The sequence below is a fragment of the Plectropomus leopardus genome, chromosome 3 (genome assembly GCF_008729295.1).
Source record: "Plectropomus leopardus isolate mb chromosome 3, YSFRI_Pleo_2.0, whole genome shotgun sequence".
Taxonomy (NCBI): Eukaryota; Metazoa; Chordata; class Actinopteri; order Perciformes; family Serranidae; genus Plectropomus; species Plectropomus leopardus.
The window spans coordinates 32,136,042-32,161,831 of NC_056465.1; the positions used below are offsets into that span (position 1 = coordinate 32,136,042).

At 39.9% G+C, this 25,790-nt stretch overlaps 1 protein-coding gene across 1 annotated transcript in view; it reads left to right on the plus strand.

Moving 5' to 3' along the window:
* Positions 1-25,790, plus strand: part of scfd2 (sec1 family domain containing 2) — a 124,978-nt gene that overhangs the window by 1,392 nt on the left and 97,796 nt on the right. Inside the window, exons 2-4 of the mRNA XM_042483276.1 lie at positions 257-425; positions 14,015-14,142; positions 22,245-22,420. Of these exons, the coding sequence (XP_042339210.1) occupies positions 257-425; positions 14,015-14,142; positions 22,245-22,420 (473 nt within the window). The remainder of the gene's footprint in view (positions 1-256; positions 426-14,014; positions 14,143-22,244; positions 22,421-25,790) is intronic.

The following is a 25,790-nucleotide window of genomic DNA, read 5'->3' on the forward strand; positions in this document are numbered from 1 at the left end:
CATTAGATGAGGAGAGCTGTTCAGTAAGAAATCTTAAATGTTTTCCTGAAAGATGAGCGCAGACAGAGATTTTCATGTAACCATGACTCTGTACATTGTTGTGTTCTTCACTGTACTGGTGTTTCACTTTTGGTAGTGTGAGTCTACCTCCAGACTGCATGACGAATGTGTGTGAGCAGTATTTAGTATAAAAATATTGATATATTGTTGATATGTCACTGACAGCTGTTCCTGTTTGGTCATTTTTGGTTTTCAGGAGCTGTTGGTCACCATGGTGACAACCTGGTGGAGAAGATCCTCACTATGCTCAAACCGTTGCCTGGTCATGTGACAGACGTACAGGTTGACATGCTGGAGCTCACGAGTCTGCAGCGAACACCTCACTCCGAGACCACCCTGGCCCCCGGCTGCCTCGCACAGACCCAGTGAGTGCATTTTTTCTAAAAGATTTGACCATGTTTTGTTTATAGCAATAGCAATTTTTAAGTGAATTTGTATTAAATATACACACAGCTGTTTTAAGTTTTAAGATTTCAACACGACCCATTAAAGAAAAAATGTGGTGACTATCAAAAAATGATGAATGTACATCATCCGTGAAGAGGAAGATAACACAATGAGATGAGGGACATACAGGTCGGGAAAAAAGTAAATAAAAACATCACAGTTTAGTAAGTAATCAGACAGTACTAGCAACTTGACAACAAATTTTCAAATTTTTTTGTGGAAAGAGAATTTTGCAGTTTGCTTTACACCTGTACATGTTGCACCTACATTTCAGTCGAGTTGACTATGCATGTATGTCATTTTTCATATCCAGAGTTTTGGTTGTTCACCTAACTGTAATATCCAACACCCAGTATGAGAAGTTAAAAAGGGAAAATTGAAGTTTATCTCCTCTGCAGTCTTGTTATTTTGTGTTTAAGCCCCATTTTTATATTTGTTTTTCAAGGGTGGGGTTTATGATTTTAATATTTAATGCACTAATCAGTGATTTTGTTTCCATCTGGGGCACATGGAAGGTGTGATCTTTATCACTCTACTAAAGCTGCGACAATTAGTCCATTAATAATTATTAGTGGCTTTAGTCCATTTTTTAACAGACACCCCAAATATTTTATGGTTTTATCTTCTAATATGTGAGAATTTCCTGCATAACATTATCAGTTGAATACCTTTGTGTTTTGGATTGTTGGTCACACATAAACCAGACAGTTGAAACATCACCTTGGAGACTGTGATGAAAACTGGCATTTTTCAGTTCTGATGTTATTTTGAACTATTAATTTTTTCAAGAAAATAATAATCTGCAATTATGTACTGTTTTCCAACAGATCCATTATTCCATGCACAGTTTCCTCCCCTCCAGCTATAGCTTGTGTTTTAAAATTGCACATTTCATTCTAAGGTTCGCATATATAGAACAATGTTTCCCATTAGAAGAGCACAAAAGACCCAGCAGGCTCATAAAATGTGTTTTTGTAGTGTCAGCTACAAGAAAGCATTCAAATAATTAGGAATTAGAATAATTCGATATTAAATGAATTAAGTTTAAAAAAACTAAAAAACAACACACAAAACAAGTAGTTCCAGGGCTCAAACCTGCCGGCCTGACTTGGCTTTTCTTTGTGAGGTTTGCACATTCTTTCTTTTGTGTGTCATTTAGAGGGACCACACTGCTGTCTGTTCTGTCTGAGTGCTCCAGTTTTCTCCCGAAATCCCAAAACATGCAGGTTAGGTTAATTTGAGTCTCTAGGTGTGAATGTGATTGTGAATGATTGTCAGTATATATGAAATATAGTTAAGATGTCATCCAGAAATACTGAGGAGCTTGGCAAATGCATGTTGTACCTATACTGAGATATATAAAATATTTATCCTATAAAAATGGAAATAATTCTTATTCTTTAGGGGTTTGGAAGCATCTCATCATCAGATCTTTTTAGGTGGTTTTGTGGTGGAGAATGAAGATGAATGTGAGTGTTTTGCCAACTTTGAACAGGATCCACATTGGATGTGGTGGCCATTGGAACTTCTCCCTACTGCTGACACAACCACAATATACATTTTACATACTTTTCCCACCTGGCTAAACACACATATGCACAAAGACAAACTCACCAGACAGAGCCGTCCCCCGCTGAGTGAGTTGAGTGGCACATGACCAGCATTATGTGCCAGTGGTTCAGTGAAGCTTGCCTTGTCTTGGCTGTGCAGATGCACGTGTTCGGCGCCTGCGGTGGGGCTGTTGTACATGGCAGGGATTAGTCCTACATCATGTGTTCCACTCCCGCTTTGCCCCTTCATGTGGTTGCAGGAGGAAAAGACTTTGACTTAGAAGAAGAGTTTAGTGGCCGGAGCTGTCATGCAGTGTGTCTGGCCACGTGGAGTTCATGAAGAGGCTTACATGGGTTCTAGCAGGGACTGTTTGCAGCTGTGTGGGAGGTTCTGTTGTAATGGAAGCAGTCTAAGATCTTTGTTTTCGGTGCTGTTTAGTCAGTGTGTATTGTAGCAGATAATGTGAGCACAGCAGGGGCAGGTTGCACCGACCCGCGTATGCAGAGCTGAAGTCTGGGGCGGGTCAGCCAGATACCTATATACCCACAAATGCATTGCTCGAGTTTTTAGCTGCTCTGAATGTTTCAGCTGCACGAACACAGCTAAGTACTCTCTGTAGAAGGATAAAACATTTACTCAAATACTGTACTCAAAGGAATACTTCATTCACAAAATGAACAATTATATATCTAATACTCATACCGTGGTGCTTTTGACTTGTGAAAAAAACTTTTTTTTGCCAGCCTCCGATGAACAAAGAATCCAAAAATGTCAAATACTGTTGATTAGTAGAAGTAAATGTTTGTCATGTTTAACAACAGCAAAACTAAAGAGAAACAAACTTTCACACAACTCGTGCAGTATAATCCTAGTTTGATTTATCCAGTCGTATGCTTAGTGAAAGTGAAAAATTGATAAATAAAAAGGCTGAAGGATTTGACTGGGATTGTAGTGCAAGAGTTATGTTTGAGTTTGTAAAGAGATGTTTTAATGTATTTTGATGTATTTTTGTTAAATATGGTCACTGATAACTTCAGTCAACCAGCAATGTTTGCAGGGCTTTTGCCAGTAACAGAATATTTTTACAGTGTTGTATTAGTACTTATACTTAAGTAAAGGCTCTGAATGCTTCTTCCACTAATGTTGATGCTGCAGCAACAAGCTTACTCCCTTGTCTAAAGAGTTAAGTATAGGATCATGGATGAGAGATTGGGATTGGTGACTGTGCAGAGGTCGAGGTCCCTGCAGCAATGTTTGCAATCAGTGTTCCAGATCTTTCCCCCCAAATACAAGTCTCAGCCAAACAGCTTATCTCACAGCATCTCCATGACCGATACACGTTCTAGCAGGTGCTCGGACGCAAACAGACAAGACGAAGAAGTGTAGCTGGAAGTAATAAGTAATGCGGCGGGGGCTTTGTTTGTGTGGAGTACGTGTCCGATCAGGGGCCAGCCGGATCAGCAGGAGTCTTATTGCCTGTGCTATCTCTGAGCAGATGGCCCAGTTGAACCTTATCGCAGATGTTTAGGAGATTGAAGAGCTGCTGAGACACTGCAAGAAAAAAGACTCCTTAAGTTCCCACTTTATTTTACTGCCTTTAAGTGTGCAGCCCACCACACACAGCTTTCTATGTCAATCACTCTAATATATTTAAGGTTTTAGAGGTGTGCTGCTCTTTAGCATTAATCTCCCCTAATTCTACAAAAGATACAAAAGCACACATTTCTAAAACCGATTGTTTTCTTTGCATCATGTGAACTGTGCAAAGCACCAGACCCTACTGGCTCTGTGTGGTTTCATTGTCTGTATAATAAGTTCCCTCCTACTGAATGTTTATACACGTATGTTTTGTTGAGCTATTTTTAGCTCAGCCCACAGTGTGTTTTGATTGGTTTTGTTGTGTAGACCAGCTCAAGCCTTTAAATATTAGGTGCAGACCTGATTTGGACCTTTTGTGTGATATTTCCCTCAGTAATTCCAGGATATTTTTATAGATTACTGTGTCTTAAACATTCTGTGGGTGGTTGTTGATTCTAGCTCTCCCGTCAAGACCCCACACTTACTTTGCAATTACCGTCGTATTGTATTTCATAACCTGGTGTGAATTTTCCTTATCCGACAACCTGACTTTCACTCTGTGGTTGGGGAGAGAAAGTATACTTTGTGTGGGTGTGTAGGCACACATTTTGGCAGACATTTTGCCAGGGCTGTTTTTTTGTTCTCCACTCCTGCACCAAGGCATTTTTTTTAAAGCCATTAAATAATGCCAGGATGTACAGATTTATGCATAGGAGGAGTGAAAGTGCCAGTGGAAGGGCTGTGTTTGTGGTCAGGTACCTTCCAGCCCCAGTCAGTATAATTTGCTGTGCTTGGCTGCACGGCTCCTGTGATCCTGAGGAGCACATATGAACCCCATTGGCAGAGGGCACCAAGTTTCCCTCAGTCTCACACTGAACCCTGCACCCCCGTCATCTGGCCGCCTTCGACCTTGATCCTGTGGTGGGAGTGTGTGTGCCTGCGGGCGGCACCGAGTACGGGTGGCCAAGGTGCTCTGGGTCTGCCTCAGGAGCTGCTGAGCTCGAGCCAGGCAGAGCAATCGACCGCACCCTGCCATAAGAAAACACCACCAGGCTGCCATCTCCTCAAATCTGCCCAGCTCTATTCCATGTGTACCACCAGGAAGGAGGGAAAACACCTATTTCTGTCCTAGCTGGGAAATAGGAGCATGAATAAAAAGCCATGCATGCTTCTTTGAGTGCAGGCTGTATGGGAAAAGTAACAAAAACAGCAGAGATATCGGAGTGTGGAGAGGAAAGAGCAAATGACAGACAGCTGAGGACAGCTAGCCCTGTTTTTACTCCACCACGAATAAATAACTGGCTGTATTCATCCTATGGTGGCTCCTTATTGGGTAGAGATTGTTTTGCTATATTGAACTTACTTATATTTGGTGTCTTTCAAGTGATTTATAGGTTAACAACAACTCTACTCCATTATTACTTACAGCACAGTATAGAATTGGCTCAGTACAGGCCTGCTTATTGAGTATGTTTTGAGGATTACAAGGTTTGTTTGAACAGGAACACAAGCTCTTATAAACAGTGGCACACAGGATATTGATTCTGTATCTTGTTGAAAACTTCATTCTCACAGTAACTGCTTTCCATGTTCCACTCTCACCATAAATGAAGCTGCAGCTGATGATAAATGTTAGTCTGTGGGAAACTAATCGCAGTGGTTATAGAGCAGACGTTCTCAAAGTCCAGACCAGACGACGTGTCAATATGAACCCAGCCCACACCTCCAAGGGATGCAATACAATGCAATAAAAGTGTATGTTTCCTATATTGAAAAATGCTTTATTCTTATCAATAAATTGTCAGTTTTGTAGAATAAAGTCTATTTGAAGATCATTACAGCGACCCTGGCCTGAGATTAAGCCTTAAACATAATCATTTCCCTGTTTGACATTTGTTGTCATGGCAACATTGACAGCCAGCAAGCTTATGACGTTTAAGTCATCATCATGTTCAAGGGTCGGTTAACTAGCCTCCATTCAGAATTAGCAAGTTAGTCAATGGCTAATGGGAATTTGTGTTCTGTCCTGCAGACACGTGAAAGCAAGACTTCTACGTCTTCTGTCAGTTTACATTATGTCGCTAATGCGGTTCGGATGTCACTATCCAAATTTGCAAAGAAAAGAAAAGTTGACCAAGAAAACCGAGAGAAATATGCGTTCATTTTGCCCCAATTTAGCATGAAGCCTGTGTGTTTGATTTTAATAAAACACACGTTTTATAAAAGTCTCTGGCTTATGACCAGTCGTTCTGAACTTTTAGCCTTGAAAAGAGATCAAATTCTGACCTTTGAATATTAAGTTTGAGAACCCCTGTTATAGAGAGTGTGTGTGTGTGTGTGTGTATGTGTGTGTGTGTGTGTGTGTGTGTGTGTGTGTGTGTGTGTGTTTTACACCACACAGGAAGTGCAGGTAGTCATGCCCTCAGAAAAGTGCTTTTTCTTCTCCATAAGAAAACTTTGCTCTTGATGGTTATTGCAGCTATGCCACACTTAAAGGAACAGTACGTAAGATTTAAGGAGATGTTGAGGCATTTATTGGTAAGGACTGCAGATTGCAACCAGCTGAAACTTCCTTCAGTGTTTGAGGTTTTTACCTGGAGCTTAACTAGCCATAAATGGCTCTTCTATGGATTTAAACCGCTAAAACACTAAATAAAGCCGTTTCACATTATGAAATAAGTGTTATTCCGACGGGGGATGTTTTGTTTCAGCTCAGCTGTTTTCAACATGGTGGTCTGGTCATACAAACTTTCTCATTTTACAGTTACAGTGCATTAAAATATACTTCTGAAAACGTTTGTGGGTAATAAGCAATACACTAACCAGAATCTTGATTCATATTTGATCAGTGCTGCCAGGTTTGACAGTCTGACCTCAGTTTAGAAGCAGTGATTGACGTCTGCATCAGAGACTCCTGAGATTGGTTGTGTTCGTTGCACTAAGTTTCATCAGGGCACGGTCACACTGGCGAGTATCCATACCCATTCAGTTCACTTCTATTCAGTGCGAGAAGAGAGGGGATTAAAACATTTGCTTCAGGTGGAAAGCAAATTTGCATCGTCACATCATGTCAGCTGTGATGAACTTTGATCAGTGCAGCCTCACCAACACCAAAGAAGCATGTGTGGATGAGACATTGATTGTTACCATGTTTAACCGGCTGATATTGTATGATAAAGACAATGAAAAATACAAACTACCCCACATGATCGATTCCACGTGGCTGGCAGTGAGTCAGGAGACAGAAATGTAATGAAAGGAAATGTGAAAATGTACCAGTACCATCATATTTTGTTGTATTTATTGGATAGAGTAGGATTCACGTACAACAACAGCATTTTTATTTGCAAGCCAGCTAAGCTATCACCTTAACAGGCAGTAGTCAGTCTGCATTCATTCATGTGTGACCGTGCCCTCAGAAGCTCTACAAGACATTCAAGGAGGCAAAGGATTATGATTTTTTTCACACATCATCTGTCTCAAAAAGTTCCAGTTTCTGAAAGTTAGAAAAGACAGCTTAAAGTAAGAATCAATTTGTGACTAAAATAATCACAGTTTCAAAGAGCTATTCTTTGAGCGTAGTGCATCTGTGCGAGAGCAACAGAGTTTGGTCGCTTTCATCTAATAATTTATCACACTGATTTTATCAAGACTACCCCAAAGGTCAATGATAACTCACACAGAGATAAGCGGAGTTCATATCTGTCGATTTTGGTAGTTATTTATAGGAGATGCAGGGATTTAGCCATATCTCTGGATTCAGTGAGCTGACATATCCCCTGGCCCGTTTTCAGATGTTGTGTCTCTGTTTCTTCCGCTGCCTAACTCTGTTTTCTCCCCCCAGTGTAGAAGGTATCTCATCCTCAAACCCCACAGTACATCAATCAAGTAGATTACTTTCACCTGAACAACTTGTACTCCGTGTTCCCATCAAGACCAAGATAACATAACCTATTCTGTCTTGTATGCCGTCTTCTTCTCTGTCATTTGATATTCTCTGCAGAAGGCGCTTTCTGTTTGGGAAAGTGTGCATGCATTTATTCAGTAAGATGATAAAACACCCCCCAAAGATGGCACTTTACATCCTCCAGTCCCACTCCTTCAAAGAGCCCCCACTGTTGGCTTTCATTTGAAATGGTAAACTAGCAAAGATGCATGAGGAGAGGAAGAGACTCCCGCATCACCCCCCATACAGCCTTTCATTTCTCACCTTCTCCCATATTTTACCATTCTGTCTACACTGAGGGAAGAAAGCTTCTAACATTTGTTTATGAATAATTTGACATTATCTCACATGAACATTTTATAAAAGCAGACAGCACCAGATTTTATAATTTTTTTTTGCCCTTGCTTTTTCTCTGTAGATGTACATAATCTTACCCTATAAATGTTACATATAAACATATACTTGTACTTAAAAGGGCAGTTCATCCAAAAATGGAAATTCAGTGATCAGTTTTTTAGTCCACAAAACTGCCAGAGTTAGCATGAATAAACTTAAACGCAGCTCCCGTACTAGGAGCTACAGGTTACAACAAGGCTAAAAACATGGCACCAGCTAAGTTTTTCAAACAACCTGCCCGACTTTCCATTGGCATAAGGGTGAGAAGAAAATAAATGAATTTTAATTTTGGGTTGAACTATCCCTGTAAAACACCTCTAGTGTTAATTTAAGAACATTTCTTACAGTTGCAATTAGTGTCGTAACAGATTTCTTTATTCAAATATATAAATGGGTGTTAACAAAGACACTTAACTGTTTTCTTTTGTTTTTTTAAGTATAGTAGATATGAGTTGTTACTGAATAAGAATGGTCAATGAGCTCTTGATACATCTGCATTGGTCGCGTTTAATTTTGAGTTTGTATCTCCCTTCCTCTCCTCACTTCCTGCAGAACTCCTCTTCCCTCTTTTTCTTTCCATATGAAAACTCCGCTGGGTCATTTGTCCCTCTTGCCAGGACACACAGACACTCAAGGCCAGGTCTGGTTTTAGTCCACCTCTCTCTCCCTCTCATGTACATGAGGATGTTTACAGGAAACCGACAGTGTTTTGCCCCATTAAACACACTTCATAATTTAACTTACTCAGGGATCAGGCTGACCTTGCACAAACCTATTAGGCTGAATCTGTTACGTGTTGACTTGTTGGAAAGTCCAGGCACACATCACCTGATTCATCTGCACCTTGTTTCTGATACTTTTGATAGCATTGCTGTAGTTTTCTGGATGTGACTTGTTGTCCATATACAAAGTGGTGTCCAATATTTATGAGTTTTGTTTAGCAGTATGAAGTTTCTCAGCTGTCCAAGTGATAAGCCATGTAGAACTACAAAGTCAAAAGCAACCAGAATAGCTTTTTCACATTTACCTCCACTATAGTATTATCTCGCCATGCAAATGGTTTGATTTTATTTGCAGAAATCTTAAACAAAATTTAAACATTTCTGCCACTACTGCAATACAATTTACATCACTTTGCTTTCACTTGTCGTGCTTAGAACATTAAAAATATGCCATGCAGAAATTTTAAACAGCATCGCCAGAAAGTTAGAGAGTTAGAGCTCCCTTCCTTAGATTTACTCTTGTTTTGGAATGAGCTGTGTCCACTTGGTATTTCGCCTCGCTAACATTATATTTGCGTTTTTTGGTGCTGTGTCTGTGATTTTTTTAGCTTCCTCTTGGATGCGTGCTGCTAATGGTCATGATAGGTCTTTTTATTGTTTTTTTTTCACATCATATCTGAGGTCCAAACAGGTACAACTAAAGAAAAAATAAATTAAAAAATGACTCATCCCCCATCTCATACCAGACATACACATATACCCATTATGCATAGCTGGAAGGGTTACAGTGTCATGCCATTAGCTTCCATATTCACAGCAAAAGGTAAAGAGGCTGCAAAATAGTATGAAAATTTCAAAGTATACCCACTGACAGTATATCCAATCTTCTCCAGTTTAAGATGGTATATGACTTCACTGATCCAGTGACTAAATGTTTGTAGAACAGGGTTTTTCCATTTAAACAATATCAATCTCCTGGCCAGAACACAACAAAAGGCCTCAACAGGCTGATTTCCCAACTATCGAGAGTGGCGTCTACCAGGGCGACACCAAACAGTGCAATGAATGGAGATGGCTCAACTGTTTTCCAAATATTTTAGGAAAGGTGGTTTTCCAAAATGTCTAAAGCCTTGGACATGTCCAAAATGTGTGCAATAGAGCGGCTGGAGCAACCATCACATGTGGGATCAATGTTGGCTTTAATCTTAGAAAGTTTGACTGTAGTCCAGTGCAGACGCTGCACAGTTCTGAATTGTATAAGTGCATGCCAAAGACATATTGCAGCAGAGGAGATTACCTGTGTTATTCTCTGCCAAGTTTCCTCCTTAAATTGGTTCATTCCAGTCTGTTTCCCATTTATTTTTAAGGAATGGTTGCTACTAGTCCTAACCTTACCTGCATGCTGTGCCCAGAAATGTCAAGAACAAGCAAAATAAGATGAAAATAACAAAATGCAGTCAGAGGGCAGAGTCTCTGCAGATAAATACACTGCCACACACTTGTAGTGTGCCTCGGCCACCTGTGTGTGTGTGTGTGTGTGTGTGTGTGTGTGTGTGTGTGTGTGTGTGTGTGTATGTGTGTGTGTGAATGGTGCTTGTGTTGTAAAACACTTTGAGTGGTTGCTAAGACTAGAAAAGCACTATATAAATGCAGTCCATTTACCATTCATAAGTTATGATTGAGAGAGATTACTTTATGAGTCTATACATAGTTTTTTGGCAAATCCTGCATGAAGAAAAAATGTTTAAAAATACCTTAATAAATAAACAATAAAGTAAGTCTCCTTACTTCCATAAAATGTACTTTACAATTTTCATCTAAATTTCTTTCTACACTAGAATTATTCTTTATGGAGTGTCAAAGACATATCTGCAAGTGGTCAAATAAAGTCATCAAGCTAAATACTACTAAAGACAAGTTAGAAAATGTGGGTGATTTTTGTGTGAACTGACCCTTAATCCTTTAAGACAGGGATTGACATCAGTTTATTGTGCGACATTCAGACACTTTTTTACAGGCATTTAAACCTTTGAAACCTGAGCAAAGTGGTTTGATATCTTTTGAAAACATGGCTAAAAATGCAACGTGCATAGAAATTTCCTGCAGGTTGCAAGAAATTAGGAAAAGCTTAAAGTTAATTACATTTTTATATCTATAGCGTGTTTTCCAAGTGATTTCCTAATTTTTCTCAAGCTATTTTTCTTTTTTTTCAAATTTTTCAGGTAATTTTCTTGTAACTCTTTACACATTTCTTGCTAATTTTGTGTATTTGTATTGTCCAGTTACTCATTGCTGTCTCCACATGTATTTGAAAGAAATTAAGCCAATTTGCTCAGGTTTCAGGGGATTAAAGACATTTTTGCCACTCCTCCAGGAGGCCTCATCAATCATACAGTATGTATGTAGTATGACTCACTCTGAATCATGTTATGAATACTGTTTTGCGGTACACGTTTCCTCATGTGTGTGAGTGAAAGCCAGAGTAAAGAAATAAACACTGAAATGAGTGTGTACACATACACACGTATGTTCTTCCAAATTCTGAAGGGGCCACAGGATGGGGAGTAAATTTAAGAAATCCTGAGTCAGAATGGTCAGAGCCATTCTTTTCTGCTGCATCATGCGCTTCCAGGAACACTATCCCCCTCCTCACCCCCACACTCATTAATGACTTGGACCTGGTCAGAGGTATTTCATCACTTTAATGAGGGTACGTGTTCATTTTTTCTCGTGGTACGCACATCTTTCTTCAGGTTACAGGACTTTAGTGCGTTTTAATGGTACAGCGCTCATTACACATGTAGTGGAATTTTGGGCACAAAAGCCCCCAAACTCACCAAACACACCCACTCAGTGAGTCCAAGCAAACCAGAGAGGACATCCACTGTGGTGTACGCAAGTCAAGAACAAGACTGCCCCCTTCAGTCTAATCTGAGCTGCTTTTTTAACACACACAGCCACACTGCACTTAACGCTCGCAGATGGCCAACGACACGCGCTCCACATTCCCAGCCCCCCTCCCACCCTCCTCTCTTCCATAGTAGAGTTACTCAACAAGGCTCCTGGCTGGTTATGGAGCCTGTCTCGCACCCTGCCAGTATAAACCTCACCCCTCACCCCTTGGCCCAGCTCAAACCCCTGCCTTCGTCTGACCAAATGGCCCAGGGATAGCATCAGGGGAGAGGGCCCTCAGGGGGGGGGGGGGGGGAGGGGGTTGGGGGGGCAAAAAGCCAAATTAAAACCATATTTTATCTACTTTTTACTGAGGCGCTGCGTTGTCCAAGAACACACACAAGGATGCACGAGTTGTGTGCAAACATAAACAGATGCATGTGCACTCACACACATGCCTGCTCACATATGGTCTGGTCACACTATTGGTATTTCAACCATGACAAGTATGTGAGACTTAATGTTTTGCGTAATCATAGCAGTTATAATCAAGTGCGTAGGAGGTGTTTTTCTAAAAGATTAAGAGTGTTTCCAGAGATGACACCATGTCAGAGCTGTTGACCAAAAGCTTCAATACTTTATATCCATGTCTTAATCACACTTAAGCAAACAAAGAGATTTTTATTAAATACCTCATTTATTTTCAGTCTCTTTGTCTTTTTTCTTTTTTTTTTAACTGTATGAGTTTATACTCTCGGCTCTTGTCCGGGGCTGAGTCGTGTTCGCCAGTCTTTGTGTCTGGTTCTAGTGTGAAGATGGCGGGCGTCCCAGTGTGAGCCCCTCTCCTCCCCATCAAGCCCCAGCCCAAGGTCTGGAACAGATTACATCTGATATTAAACACATGGCAGTTAGAAAGGAGAAAAGGCGAGAGAAGAAAAAAGTAGAGAAAAAAAGGAAAGAAAAAGAAAAACAGAGTGGATTTGTTTAGAGCTCCCTCCTACCTTCCCTCTCTCTCTCTCTGTCCTCAGACCCTTTTTTCTGTCTTTGTCTTGTTCTCCCTTCAGTTTCTGGTCACTCCTGAGAGTACGGAGGCGATCATGTCCGCTTGTCAGTCTTGCTGTCAAAGGCACAGACAGAGATGTAAGCGTTTGATGCCCTTTCATCGAGCCAACAAAGTGTCTTTTAACAGGGCAAGAAATTTCAAAGGCGACAAAGATATGAAACATGTTTGTAGCTAAATCAGATTATTATTTTATTAGAAAGAGTGTCACTCTCTGAAGCTCATGATGATGAAGCTGCTCAGCGACACTCTTTGTTTCTTTCATGGCAAGACTCGAAGCTGTTTCCACTTCTCGTGGCAGATGGTTGTAGTCTTACACACATGCCTCGTCCTCAGCCTCCCATTAGAGACGTGGATCACTGTGTTTCATAACCTAGCGGATAATGAGACGGGGGACTGAGATGGTATCAAGAGGAGGCCCGGTCTCCAGGCTCTGCTGCTTTGTCACTGATGTGAGGATGGCACAGCACATTTTGAGGTGGATTGAGAACATTCCTGATGCTCCCTTCGCTAATTTCAGCTTTTTCCTGTGAGGGGTCCCACTGGGGAGTCACTGGTCCCCGCCTGCCAGGCTCTCCATCACCGAGACGAGCACTCACTCACGTCCGTGTTGTCTCTTTTGTGTTTATAGTCGGAGTCCTACGTGCTTGTTTTTGCTGAAAATCACTGTACATTTCTTTAAGTGGGGTTTCCATTATAGATTTACGCAGAACTTATGCGATATTTTCGAAATGTCAATGCAACACAATTTCGAGATGACTGCGTTATCCTCTGGCGGTAACTTTCCAAGAAGCATGGCGATGGATGTTCAAAACATTAGCAGGTGTATTTCTATTGCAGCCACTACACTAGCCGTCATTATTTCCAATTAAAGGCGATGAAGGTGTGTTATGTGAGTGATAAGGTAAAGGCAAACCCCTTATGTGTGGGAGCAGCCACGTATGAGGGATTTCTGGGAGAGTCCAAGATTTCACAGAGGAATTGTGGTTTTAAAACTTCCAGATGATCCTCTCAACTTTTGAAGAGTTATGCAATGCAATAACACCTCTTGTAGCACCTGCTGCATCATGCATATAGTCATAACATCATGTGACCCATAAAAGCAAAAAAAGTGTTTCCTTTGCAGTTTTCCAAAACATGACTTTTTTGAATCACCTGAAAACTCAACTCAAGCATGTGTAAAAACTTTCTTTGTGATAAATGGGAGTTTTTTAAATAAAATGTACGTTTCCATTTGGTGCGTTTTATATTTGCAATTTCAGTTAGCTCAGTTTGAGGGTTAATGGAAACCTCTGCCTTTTGACAGAGTTTTGTTTTTCTCCCTGATGACTAAATGAACTCTTTGATTGTTTTTTCTGCCAGGTCACCTGCAGCACAGGCACTATGGGAGGCCATGCTGACCAATAAACATAAAGAGGGGGTGATGGAGGTCCGGCGGCACATAGTGGAAGCAGCCAGCAAGGAGAAGCTGCCAATCAAGATGAGCATGGGTAAGAAACAGAATTTAAATAACATTTAAAAAGACAGAGATGCACCTAATATGCCAAAAAAAATGCAAATTATTGGTAAAAACACAGCAGGGCACCATGTAGCTCACTTGATAGAGCGGGTACCCATATATACAAAGGCTATGTCCTTGCAGCAGTGGTTCGATTCCATCTTTGGCCCTTTGCTGCATGTCATCCCTTCTCTTTCCCCCTTTCATGTGTAAACTGCTTTCTCAAATAAAAGCAAAAAGCCCCAAAAAGTAATCTTAAAAACAGCTGAAAAAAATGCATTTCAGATTTAAGCATATACACAAATTCAAGCCACATCTTTATAAATAAATGAAAGAAATCAGTGTACTGTATATACACATAAGAATAAGAATGCTACAGTTCAAACAAAGTACACATAAAAATATAAATAAACATGGCCACATCAAATAAAAGCATCATGAGTGGGTATTTATATATATTTTTAGGGAGAAGTGTGTGTTTAGTGTTTGGAGCAGGACCATAGCGCCCCCTAATGAGCCCCAACTTCTCTGCCTTTGCTGTGTATTTGCCCATGTGGCCCCAGAGGAAATCTGAACCACATGTTGGCTGCATGACACACACAAACACACACACACACTCAAACACACAGACGCACACACGCGCTACTTTCGAAAACTTTTGTTGTTTGTTAATGAAGCAAAGGGGGCTGAAGTGAGGGGTAAAAATATGTGTAGGCACGCAAAAATAAAGTCATTACACGCGCAAGCGTACAGTGCCCTCGTGCACGTTCACCTTTCCACTGCCCCCTGACTCACATTGGTAATGGCTGTACTACGCTCGCACAAACACACACAGGACTAATATGCAGGTTAGCATCTGGCAGAGCGGGAGGGGGTTAAAAGGGAGGGGCATTGTGGTCCCAAAGCGCCTATAATCTGTGAGGTAAAGAAGGTCTCGTCTCTCGTAACAAGCAGGTTGTAATATGTTGGAGGTCACACACACATCCACACACACACTCTGCCAAGCATCTGCGTACACAGGGTGGTTTCCCTTCACACATTTGTGCTAAACAGCACTCCCTCTATAAATCTGCTACGCTGTGGATGTATTTAGACAAATGCACAACAACAGAGGACAGAGGTGCAGAAATAGAAAGATCAAAGAGATCAGGAGTGACAGTGAAAGCAAGAAAGGATGGAGAAGGTGGAGCAGTAAAGCTGCTCCCGCCTGCAGACTGACAGTCTGTTGACTTAATGTCTTTCCTGAGAGAGAAAACAAGACAGGGTCCGTACAGTTATGAAAAGCCTGTAAAAGTCATGGAATGTGCAAGTAGTATTTTCCAGGCCTGGAAAAGTTTTAAAAAACTAAATATTTTCAAAAAGTTTTAGAGTTTCTGACCGTAATAAATGGTGTGATTTTTGGTGATTTTTATCATCAATTCCCAAAAATTAAAAAAAAAGAAAACCATATTTTTTCTTTAAAAATGTAAAAAAAAAAAAAATTACAATTCTTTTAAAATTCTTTCTTTAAAATCTGCCAATTTTTTTTATGAAAAAGTTTTTAATGAAAAGAAAAATTGCCACATTTTGTCTTCAAAAAATCACCAAAAATGCATTGAAGAAAAGAAATCACCTACATTTTCACTTTTGCCCAATAATTGCCCAGTTATTTTAAAGGAATTTTTTTTTCAGAGTAAACAAAATGTATATTTTTTTTAAACAAAAAATGAAATATTGTCTTTGAAAATCAGCAAAAAAAAATGAAGAAAAGAAATCCCCATAATTTCCAAGAATAATCTCTTTAATAATAGCCCAAATATTTCAAAAGAAAAACAATGCCAAAACATTTCATAGAACAAAGAAAATTGCCAAATTTCTTGAAGATTTTTTTCTTCAAAAATCACCAAAAATTTAAAAAAGTAAATAAATCACCAAAATGTTTTCTTTCAAAATGACCAAAAAAAACTTCTTTCAAAATCTGAAATGAACAAGAATAAACAAGTAGTATTGATGGTTGTTTCAGAGAGTGTATGGCCTTGAAATTTGCCTCAAAGTCATGAAAAAGCCATAAATTTATTGATAAAAATGTGTATGAACCCTGATAAGAGAAAGAGACAAGCGAGGAGAGAATGGGGCACCGTCAGAGTCCTCACACACTAAACCTTTATACCCCACTGGCACAGGACCAGACTCCATGAAGCCTCCTTAAACTCCCAGCGCACCCCCCACCACGGTTCCCATCCTGCCCACCAGCACCACCGGCAGAGTTCTCAATCCATCATGCTCCGCTCATATGAGACCGGGCTAAAGCCAGTAACACAAAACGCTTAGCCTTAATACCTATCTGCTCTCTCAGTGCCCACTCACTCTCTAGGAGATGAGAATTTTTCCACTGCATTCTCACTCAGGCAGGTTTATGCAGATCAGTGGAGAAAATATTGTATCGGGATACTACAGGCCCCGCATTCTCACATACACACTGACTCCACTTGGCTTCTTTTCATCTCAACAGGATAAGATCATCCAGAGAGAGACAGAGAAAATAATCCATTTCTCAGAGCCGAAGTATGACCCGTCAGGTTTCTCATAGCACAATAGGATGATGAAATTCCCTCGCTCTCTCTCTGTGTGTGTGTGTGTGTGTGCGCGCGCGCGCATGTGTGTGTGTGTGGTTATGTATGTGGTTGCGTCCAGCGAGTCCAGTGTTTATCTTGGGTGTTTTTGCTCTTAGCGGGGAATTAGTTAGACAGCTTTGGTTTCATCGTCCGTAGAAGTGCGTTTATCTGTTCATCTGTGTGTGTATGTATGTATGCATGCACATGTGCGTCACAAGGTTATACGGTTTGTGTATATATTGCGTGCGCTGATACTGCAGTGTAAATGAGATGTGTTGACAGGGCCTCTCTTCCTGCGGTGCAGACTGCTCTTTTTGCAGCAGAGATGAGTGAGGCTCGAGCAGACAATTGATTGCATTCATCATTTCAAGCAGGGAGGTTTTGGAGAGAGTAATATCACAATCGTTTTGAATAAGTATTCATATTTTACAGTGTCATCACTCCTTTTTTAATCATAATTTAAGTGACGATCACAATGCGTTTTGTTGAATAGCAAAAAGGCTTTGCACTTCATCTAGTTTCATTTTGGTTATGAACATAATTCTGTAAGTTTTTAGGACAAAAAGACAATCCTTTGGGGTGTAAAAAGTTTAATCTTAATCTTGCACAGGGTAATGAAAGAAAATATCATCATAGATCACAATGTATAGATATCAACTTCAGTGAAAAAACAACGATTTTTAACCAATATTCAAACAGACAAAAATGTTGCCATTGTATGTTTCTGCAAACCACAGACTTGCTACATTTGCACATTATTATGAAGCAGATAAGTTCAACATTAATGTCGAAACTTTTTGTTTCAACAACACTGTGGTTAATGTGTGGTTTGGTTCAGTCACAAAAGCTACCTCGTTATGGTTAGAAAAAGAACATTATTGGCTTAAAATACCCGGTGGTTTGGGGAGCACATTCCTGATAGGAAAGCAGCGATATCTCAATAAGAAACAAATACTTTTCGGGGCACTATACCAGCAAGAAATACAGCAATGTCTGTAATGACAGCCACTCTTCATGTGACTATTCTATATGTAGGGATTTGTCTAAAAAAACAACTCTTTCATTAAAAAAATAACACTTTTCATGGCAATATATCAGCTGAAAACACAGTGACTGGCTGCTACAAAACACCCATGTTTGGTGTTAAAAGCTGCTAGATATGTAACCATGACTTGCTAAATCACAAGCGGTTTTGTTGGTCTTGAACAGACGTCTGCAGCTTGGATGGCAGCATCTCACCCTAATAAGTTCAGATTTTGCTTGTGAAAATCAGAAGTTAGTCCATTGACTGGAGACAAAGCACTATTTTGAAGTGTAACTCATACATACTGCAGTGATGTTTTTTTTTTCAGAAGATATTTCAATCCCCAGATCACTTGCATGCATTTTTAACTGAAGAGGAACCATATATAAAAACTATTATACAACACAGACACTAAAAAAAGGTCTGAGTAATGTGTAGGTGCAGCCCGTGTTCTCCACTCCTGTACTGTAGAGTTTTAAAAGGGGCCCCGACATGCATTTACAAATAAAAGCACCAGGGCTTTTCTCATCTTAAAGTGCATAAATAAAAGTCTCTCGGCCTTCCTGTGTCCCCCATCCATGTAGAATTACTTATGAGGCTGTCCAGCTGCTGAGGCAAGCCACCACTCAGCTCCAAGCTGACATCAGACTTAGCCCTTGAGTAACCCTGTGCACCTAGAATGCAAGTCATCTTCCAGTAAGCGGACTAAATCACTGCTGGCCCCTGCCCCTTTTTGCATTGTTCGGCACTTTGATCATGTATGAGCCTCACTTGCCACTTCTGCACATCGGGCTAAAATGGGCAGCAGCTCAAACTGTTTATAGCATTGGGCTGAAAATGTGATTTGTTTTATGGCGGGTTCAGCAATGAATGCACTCAGTAGAACATTAAAACAGCCCAAAGGTTCAGGTTTCTTCTGCCATCCTGAAGTGATATTTAAAGAGCAGTACAGTGTTGTATATTGTTGAAAACCTTTTGGCACACAGCACTGGAGAACAAAACAGACATGCTTATAACTGAAATTACTCCATTGTCTAATCAATTGAATGCAACATTAAGAACATAATATACGTGACGTGAAATATCATTTTAAAGGGGCAGTTTACAAAATCAGAATACATGTTTCCTCTTACCTGTAGTGCTATTTATCACTCTAGATTGTTTTGGTGTGAGTTGCTGAGTGTTGGAGATATCGGCTGTAGAGATGTCTGCCTTCTCTCAAATACAATTGAACTGGATGGCACTCAGCTTCTGGTGCTCATAGCAGCAAAAAAATACCTTTGAAAAACTCAACAGCAATGTCTCTTTTCAGAAATCACGACTGCAGCTGCTTTCCACTGCAAAACCCCCCACTAACATAGATTCAAATGTAGTTTGCGCCGAGTTTGAAAGAGAGACTAAATAATTAAGAGATATAGAGAAAGAAGTATCCACCATGTATGCTGCTCTCCATGACTTACGTGTTCTCCAGCCTGCCCATGACGTTGTATGTGACAAGCTCAAAAAAAAGGAAAAAAAAGAAAGGCATACTCATCTACTGTAGAGCCGTGTACACAGCTGTGCTTTCCTGGCAATGGGAAAGAAGTCTATCAAATATTTTAAGTGTTGTTCGGTAAATAGTCACTACATGAAACTGCTCACAACAAGGTCTGTGGTTAGAGTAACCAGGTTATGATTTCTGGAAAAAGACATTGATTTTGAGTTTTCAAATTTATACATTTTTGGTCCTTTGAGCAACACAAGCCAAGAGCCATCTAGCTGCATTAAATTCAAGAAAAGGCAAACTTCTCTATAGCTGATATCTCCAACATTCAGCGGCTCACATCAAAACAATCTAGACTGATAAATATCACTACAGGTAAGAGAAAAAAATGTAATTTTCATTCCCCTTTATATTTTCACTCACATGAAAGCTTGCTGCTGTTTTCAGACACTAGAAATTAAAGGTGTATCTAATTTTACATTGAAATCAGCTGAAAAAAACACCAAAAGGCATACAGTGTATATTTGCCCAATTAAAACTGTGAAACAAATTTTAAAATCAACATGGAAAAATCAATTCAAGGCACAACTGCAGCGTCTTCTTACATGTACAGTCTTATTTATTAGAGGCTGAAAATGAGAGTTTCTCTAGTTCTGCTATTCCTGCAGAAACACCCGAGTTGGAAACCATAGCTCAGCTGACAGATCATCACCCTGAGATTCACTTTGCATCTGGCAACAAGATGCCTGAGGAATCGCAGAGCCATTTTGAGGGAAGTTTAGTGACATAGATAAGAGCTGAGGAGGCTCAGCCAGGGCTGTTTGATTGTGTAATGGAGAACAGGCTTTTGTGTGGCTTTCTCCTCTTAAGTTCCTTTTTTTTCTCCAATGTCGTACATTTTCTCACTTAGCCCTCACATGATCTACCCGAGCTGTAAAGTCTGATTATATTTGGCCTACAGTGTGCCATTCTTTGGTCGCCTATTCTCGGGCAAAATTATGCTTGGCGCTCGCTTTGGACGTGTTTCCTGGTTCTACGCTGAATTATGGTTGGCACATCAAGCTTAGCGAACCTCGGTAAAACTGCCAGGATTTTATGGCTGGATATGTTCACAATAGAGCTTTTCAGGATTTTGAATATGTCTGGACTGAGCTCATTCTTCAAAAACTACCATAATTTCAGCAAGAAAATTAATTCTCTTTTGTAAAGTGCCGTGCAACACACTGACTCTTTCACTTCAGCTTGAAAAACACATTTCCCAACAGACAGACTGGCAGAAATCTCTCCGCTGTCAGGTTTACTTATCAGCTGCCCTGAAAATTAGTTTTTGTTCCGAGCTTCCCTGGATGATTCTCTCCGAATTTCTTTCTGAACATATTTCACATCCATAGACTTTGTCATTCAGTTAAACAAAGTTTTTTTTTTAAAAAGTGTTGTCTTTACATTTATTACTTGACATGACTCCGTATTGTATGCAGTATTCTGGATATTTCTGCTTCATTTTTCATCCTGCCTGTCTGTTTCTCTTCGAGTCATGTGTTTGGCCCTGTTAAAGAAAACATTGGCCATGTAGTCCAACAGGAAATACTCCCACATCTGGTGCTGGTTCAGAACATCAACATGAAGAAGTAGGCTTTATGGGGAGTTAATGTGTGCCCCCTCTCTATCCCAGACCCCTGACACAGCCCCTCGTACCTCCAGGCCACCCTGCGCACCCCTCCTCCTTCTAGCACCCTTTACTTCGCTCTTCCTGTGTCTCTTCGCGGGACGGGTGGCAGAGGGTCCTTAACGGTGTGAGGAGTCCAGTCCCTCTCTCTGCCGCCTCTATAAATGTTCAGAGAAAACCTGGTTTACACTCATTAGTCACACACTAGACGAGCTCTTGGGGGCTCTTATCGGCGTTCCTGCACCTCTGCTATAAGTGGACATGAGGACAAACTCAGTGAGGTTTAGTCACAGACTGTGACTCATACAAACATCTCACCGAAGGCCGCTCACCAGCGGAATCGCGCACATATAGAGAATATTGCTTCCTGTCTGGCACTGCAAGACGCACGCTTTTTTCACGGCTCTCGCTCTCTGGCAGCCTGTGGAGTTTTTGCTCATTAAGATAATATTATGGTCTGTCTTGGTATCGGTCATTCCCCTCTGCCCTCAGCTGAGTGTATGATAGTTATTAAAAAGGCTGTTATGCTTGGGAAAAGGTTGTCTATTTATTCTGTTTTGCTCTTCCCATCAGGGGGAACAACTCTGTGCGTGTGTATGTGCGTGCGTGCGTGCGTGCGTGCGTGCGTGCGTGTGTGCGTGCGTGTGTGTCCTTTGCAACCTTGTACACTTCATCATAACAGATGGCACACAAAAGACCATCAGACCACCAGTCGGAGTTACTTTATTTGTAACCGTAGGTAGATATGGTTTGACGGACAGATGGATGAAAAAATAAATAAATGATAATTTGCAGAAAAGTGACCTTAAGATTACATTTAAAAAATTAAATAAAAAAAGAGGGAGAGAAAGACAGTCATTAGAAAATTATCAAATAACTATGGAAAAATATTAAGAAAACTACATTTATAATTAGATATTTAAAATAAGGTTACAGATTTTTTTTTATTATATTTTAGCACTTTTTCAAGTCATTTCTTGTTCTTTGTTCTTTTTTACGACTTTTTTTTGGTCAATAAAGGTCATTTTCTTATAACTTTTTACTTTTTTTAAAAATATTTTTTAGGTCATTTCTTGTCTAGTTGCTTATTGCCTTGTTTCCTTGTATTTGAAATACGCTCAAGTCGCTCAGGTTTCAAAGGGATTTACTGAAGTAAGATTCTACTAAGTGACTTCAACATCTACCAAAGTAATTTTCTAGTAAGATATCTGTAACTTCACTCAAGTATGGCTTTCAGGTACTTCATCAACCACTAGATGTATAATTTTAATCAATGAATTTTCAGATGGCTCCTCGGATAATAACAGTATCTTCTTCTCCCTCTCAGGCCGTGTGACCCCCGAGCAGCTGTGCTCCTACACGCAGCTGTTCAAGAACAGTTGGGAGGCGCTAGAGAGTCACTGCGGGGTGCTCCAGCTGGGCCTGGCCACGGCCCAGACTCTCCGCCACCCGGGCCTGCCCCGCTGGGACGCCTGCCTGGCCTTCGAGAGGCTGCTGCTGCAGGTTCGTACTCATCTTTCACAAACCTATTATCCATATGTGTTACGGGCGATGAAAGCTCTTTTCAAAATAGAATATCCAACTCAGATGCCAGCAATTTTTTTTTTATATTAAGGATGTGGATCAAATAACGTAAAGAACTCGCACATGTTTTTTAAAATTCTGTCCCAAGCAGTCGGCCTCATGCAGAAAGCGATATACGAACAAATTTTCTCTTTTTCTTTGTTCGTATCCTCCATTTGTTCATGTTTCATTAGTTTCCATTGGTTTCTGGGAATTACCAATATTGACTTACTTTTACTCTTGTGTCACTTTTACCAAAATAAAAAAAAAAACATCTAGTTTTCACAGTCCAGAAGTTGATTCTCCACTGTGAGGAAACACAACTCTTCAATTTAAAAAACATAAAAAAATAGGTTCAGATTTCTTGGTAACAGCTTCTCAAATATGAGCACTTGCTGCTTTCCTGGAATAAATGGCAAAGATAATCTAACTTTTATAAAATAAACATTTGGGCAATGAAATTGTCCCTCTTCAGTTTTGCTTATTAGAGAATGTGTTTCAAACTTAATTCAGAGTGGAATTAAAAAGCCTTAAAAAGTCTAAAATCTAACTTGATTTAAGCTGCTGTAATCCTGTTAGGGGATGTAAACACACCGATTCTTATTCTCAGATGATTTTCAGAAAATTTAAGTATTATGTTTTATTTTAATACGGCCAATATACCCCCTTACATTTTATATACTGAATTTTTACTAGTAACGTAGTGTTTTTATAGTTTGGCATAAGTATTTTTACTTTAGTAAAGAATCTGAATACTTCCTCCACCACAGCTGCTGGCACTACATTTACATGTTACTGGGTTTCTTGATGATCCTGTAATGTCTTGTTTTCTTTGTCTGCATGTATTTAACAGTACATATATCTGACTGCAGAAGTTCTTCTGACAGCTTTTTGTGGTGGCATCTCTGCAGAGTATTTGCACATGGTGCAACACCTGCCCTTATAAAGTGCTAAGGAGGCATTACCATGCTAATGGGTTACTTATGATCAAGTGGGATTCATCATTCAGCACACCTGTGTCAGAGCAGATTTAGATGGTAAAGAACATTTGGTGCATCTGGAGTTGACTTTTTATAATTTTCTCCATCAAGAGAAAATGTCAGAGACATTTATTAGAATCTTAGCTGCATGAGGCCCAATGTGACGAGAAAAAAACAGCACATTCACTTGCAATTTGTAATTAACTTGGTAATTATTCTTTCACATCTTTCCCTTCGGGTAAATATTTTATTACCGATGCTCAGCAGGTAAGTGGGTGCTTGCGGTTCGCTAGACGGCGGCCAGAATGTTGTGTTAAACTGACAGAGAGGGGAAAAAACGCAGATTCCTCTCCTTCATAAACAAGGTCAGTTGTGTTTGTAGGGAAAACATTCGGATCCAGTAAACACTGCGAAAAAGCCAGATTTTCCATCATGTTGTTTAGAGGCTTTTTAGTTTAGAGGAGGAAGAGGTCTAGTTTACGGGGGCGGATGTGCACGTGTGTTTGACTGAGGAGAGGTCAGAGGGCAAGTCTGATGGAGAGACAGAGGGAAGAGTGTTAGAATAAATCAAAATGCAAGACCAGACAGTCATCACATCAGTTTTTTCAGTGGTGATCAACTGATGCTGGAAACCACATATAAATTATATCATGGATAAAAAAATATGAGAGATTGTTACAATAAAAATATATTACAAGAACTTCTGAATCAGGCTTCTTTATACACCCTGTACTTTTCCTTTGTGCTCTCATATACAACTTATTATCGGTCATGTGAAGAAATACATACAATCAAACACAAATCCAATCTTCATCCTTTAAAAGAGCCATAACAGAAAAAACCACATACAGACAACCAACAAATCCTCTCTTTATCAAATTCAAAGCACTCAAATTAATAATAATACATTTTATTTATGGGCACTTTTCAACAACAATAATAAAACAGCAGAATATCAGGACATAAGTAAAACAGTATACAGTAAAAAGCTAGAAATGCTTAAATTCAAAAAATCTGGTTGATTTCAAAATGGTTCAAATCTTGTGCAAGACCAAAAATCAACTTCTAATAATCAACTTCTATTAGTATGAATCAGCTTCTAATTGTATCCAAAAGTTTTGTACGTTCAAGAAACATTGAGGGCTAACCCAAAATATCATTGTATTACAGTCAAAGCGGTTAATTTATGGAACAGCTGTAGTATGGCATTGAAAATGTGTGACTTTGTTTTCTGTAATGATGTGTTTTCTTTGTTTTGTAATGTGTGTGTGCGTGTGTGTGTGTGTGCGCGTGTGTTTAGTCCGATTGATCTGCTGTTGTTTTATCTTAACTCTAGTTTGATTTGATTGTGGTGCGCATGGTGAATATTGTGGCAGAAACTGGAAATATTCATGTTTTAATTCAGGGTGTTTGTTTTTATAAAACTGAAAGAAGGGGTTAGAATTTGATAACTATTCACTTCCTCATACTGCTTTTTGGATATGAAATACTTCCGTTGTTTACTGAATATGTCTGATGGGCTTTCTGATGTTGGCATATTTGACATAAAGATCTTCAGTAAAAATTTTAGGAACTGTCTTACACACATAGCACCAGCACCGGGCTGAACTTTGCACTGTGAGCTAACGAAAGCTGTGTCCTCCTTCTCTTACCTTACTATTTTCATTGAGTGACTTTATGTTCTTAGAGCTGTAAAGCGAGCAGTAGGACAGCAGAGTATTTAGGATCTTATTAAACTAAATCACGGAAAAATAAAACAAGCTCGCAGCAGTGCCCCATGCCAAATTGGAATTTGAAAACAACCTCATAAACCTTGGTCCTCAGCTGGGGCCATCGTTGGTTTATTAAATAAAGGAAGAAGACTTTAGGGCTTATACTTCCAGTATCCATTTACTTCATGACTCTGCTTTGATCCCCCTTGGTTGTCTGCCGTACCTGGATAATTTAAAGTACAACTTTCTCACCACTCTTTTGTAGTTTCAGTCTCCTAACCAGCCGGACTTTTAGGTGACTGTGTCTCCAGGTGGATTTGAGTCTCGTTAAACTGATGTTAATAACAGACTGTTGTTGTATTTAGCATCAGGACAGTATATATAGCTTTTGGCGTGGGCTCAAAATGACATTCTTCACGAATCAAATCTCATAATCGAGCCTTGAGCGCGATGCGAGAGTTGGTGTTTGCAATCAAAACGGGTTTGAGTTTTATTGAGGTATTAAGGGAAATGAGTTGTGTGTCCTCTGTGCCCCGTCTGTTTATTTAATTTCCATGTTTTTTTTTCTGCTTTGGCTCGACTTGGACAGAGAGAAGTTAATTACATTACAAAATGGCG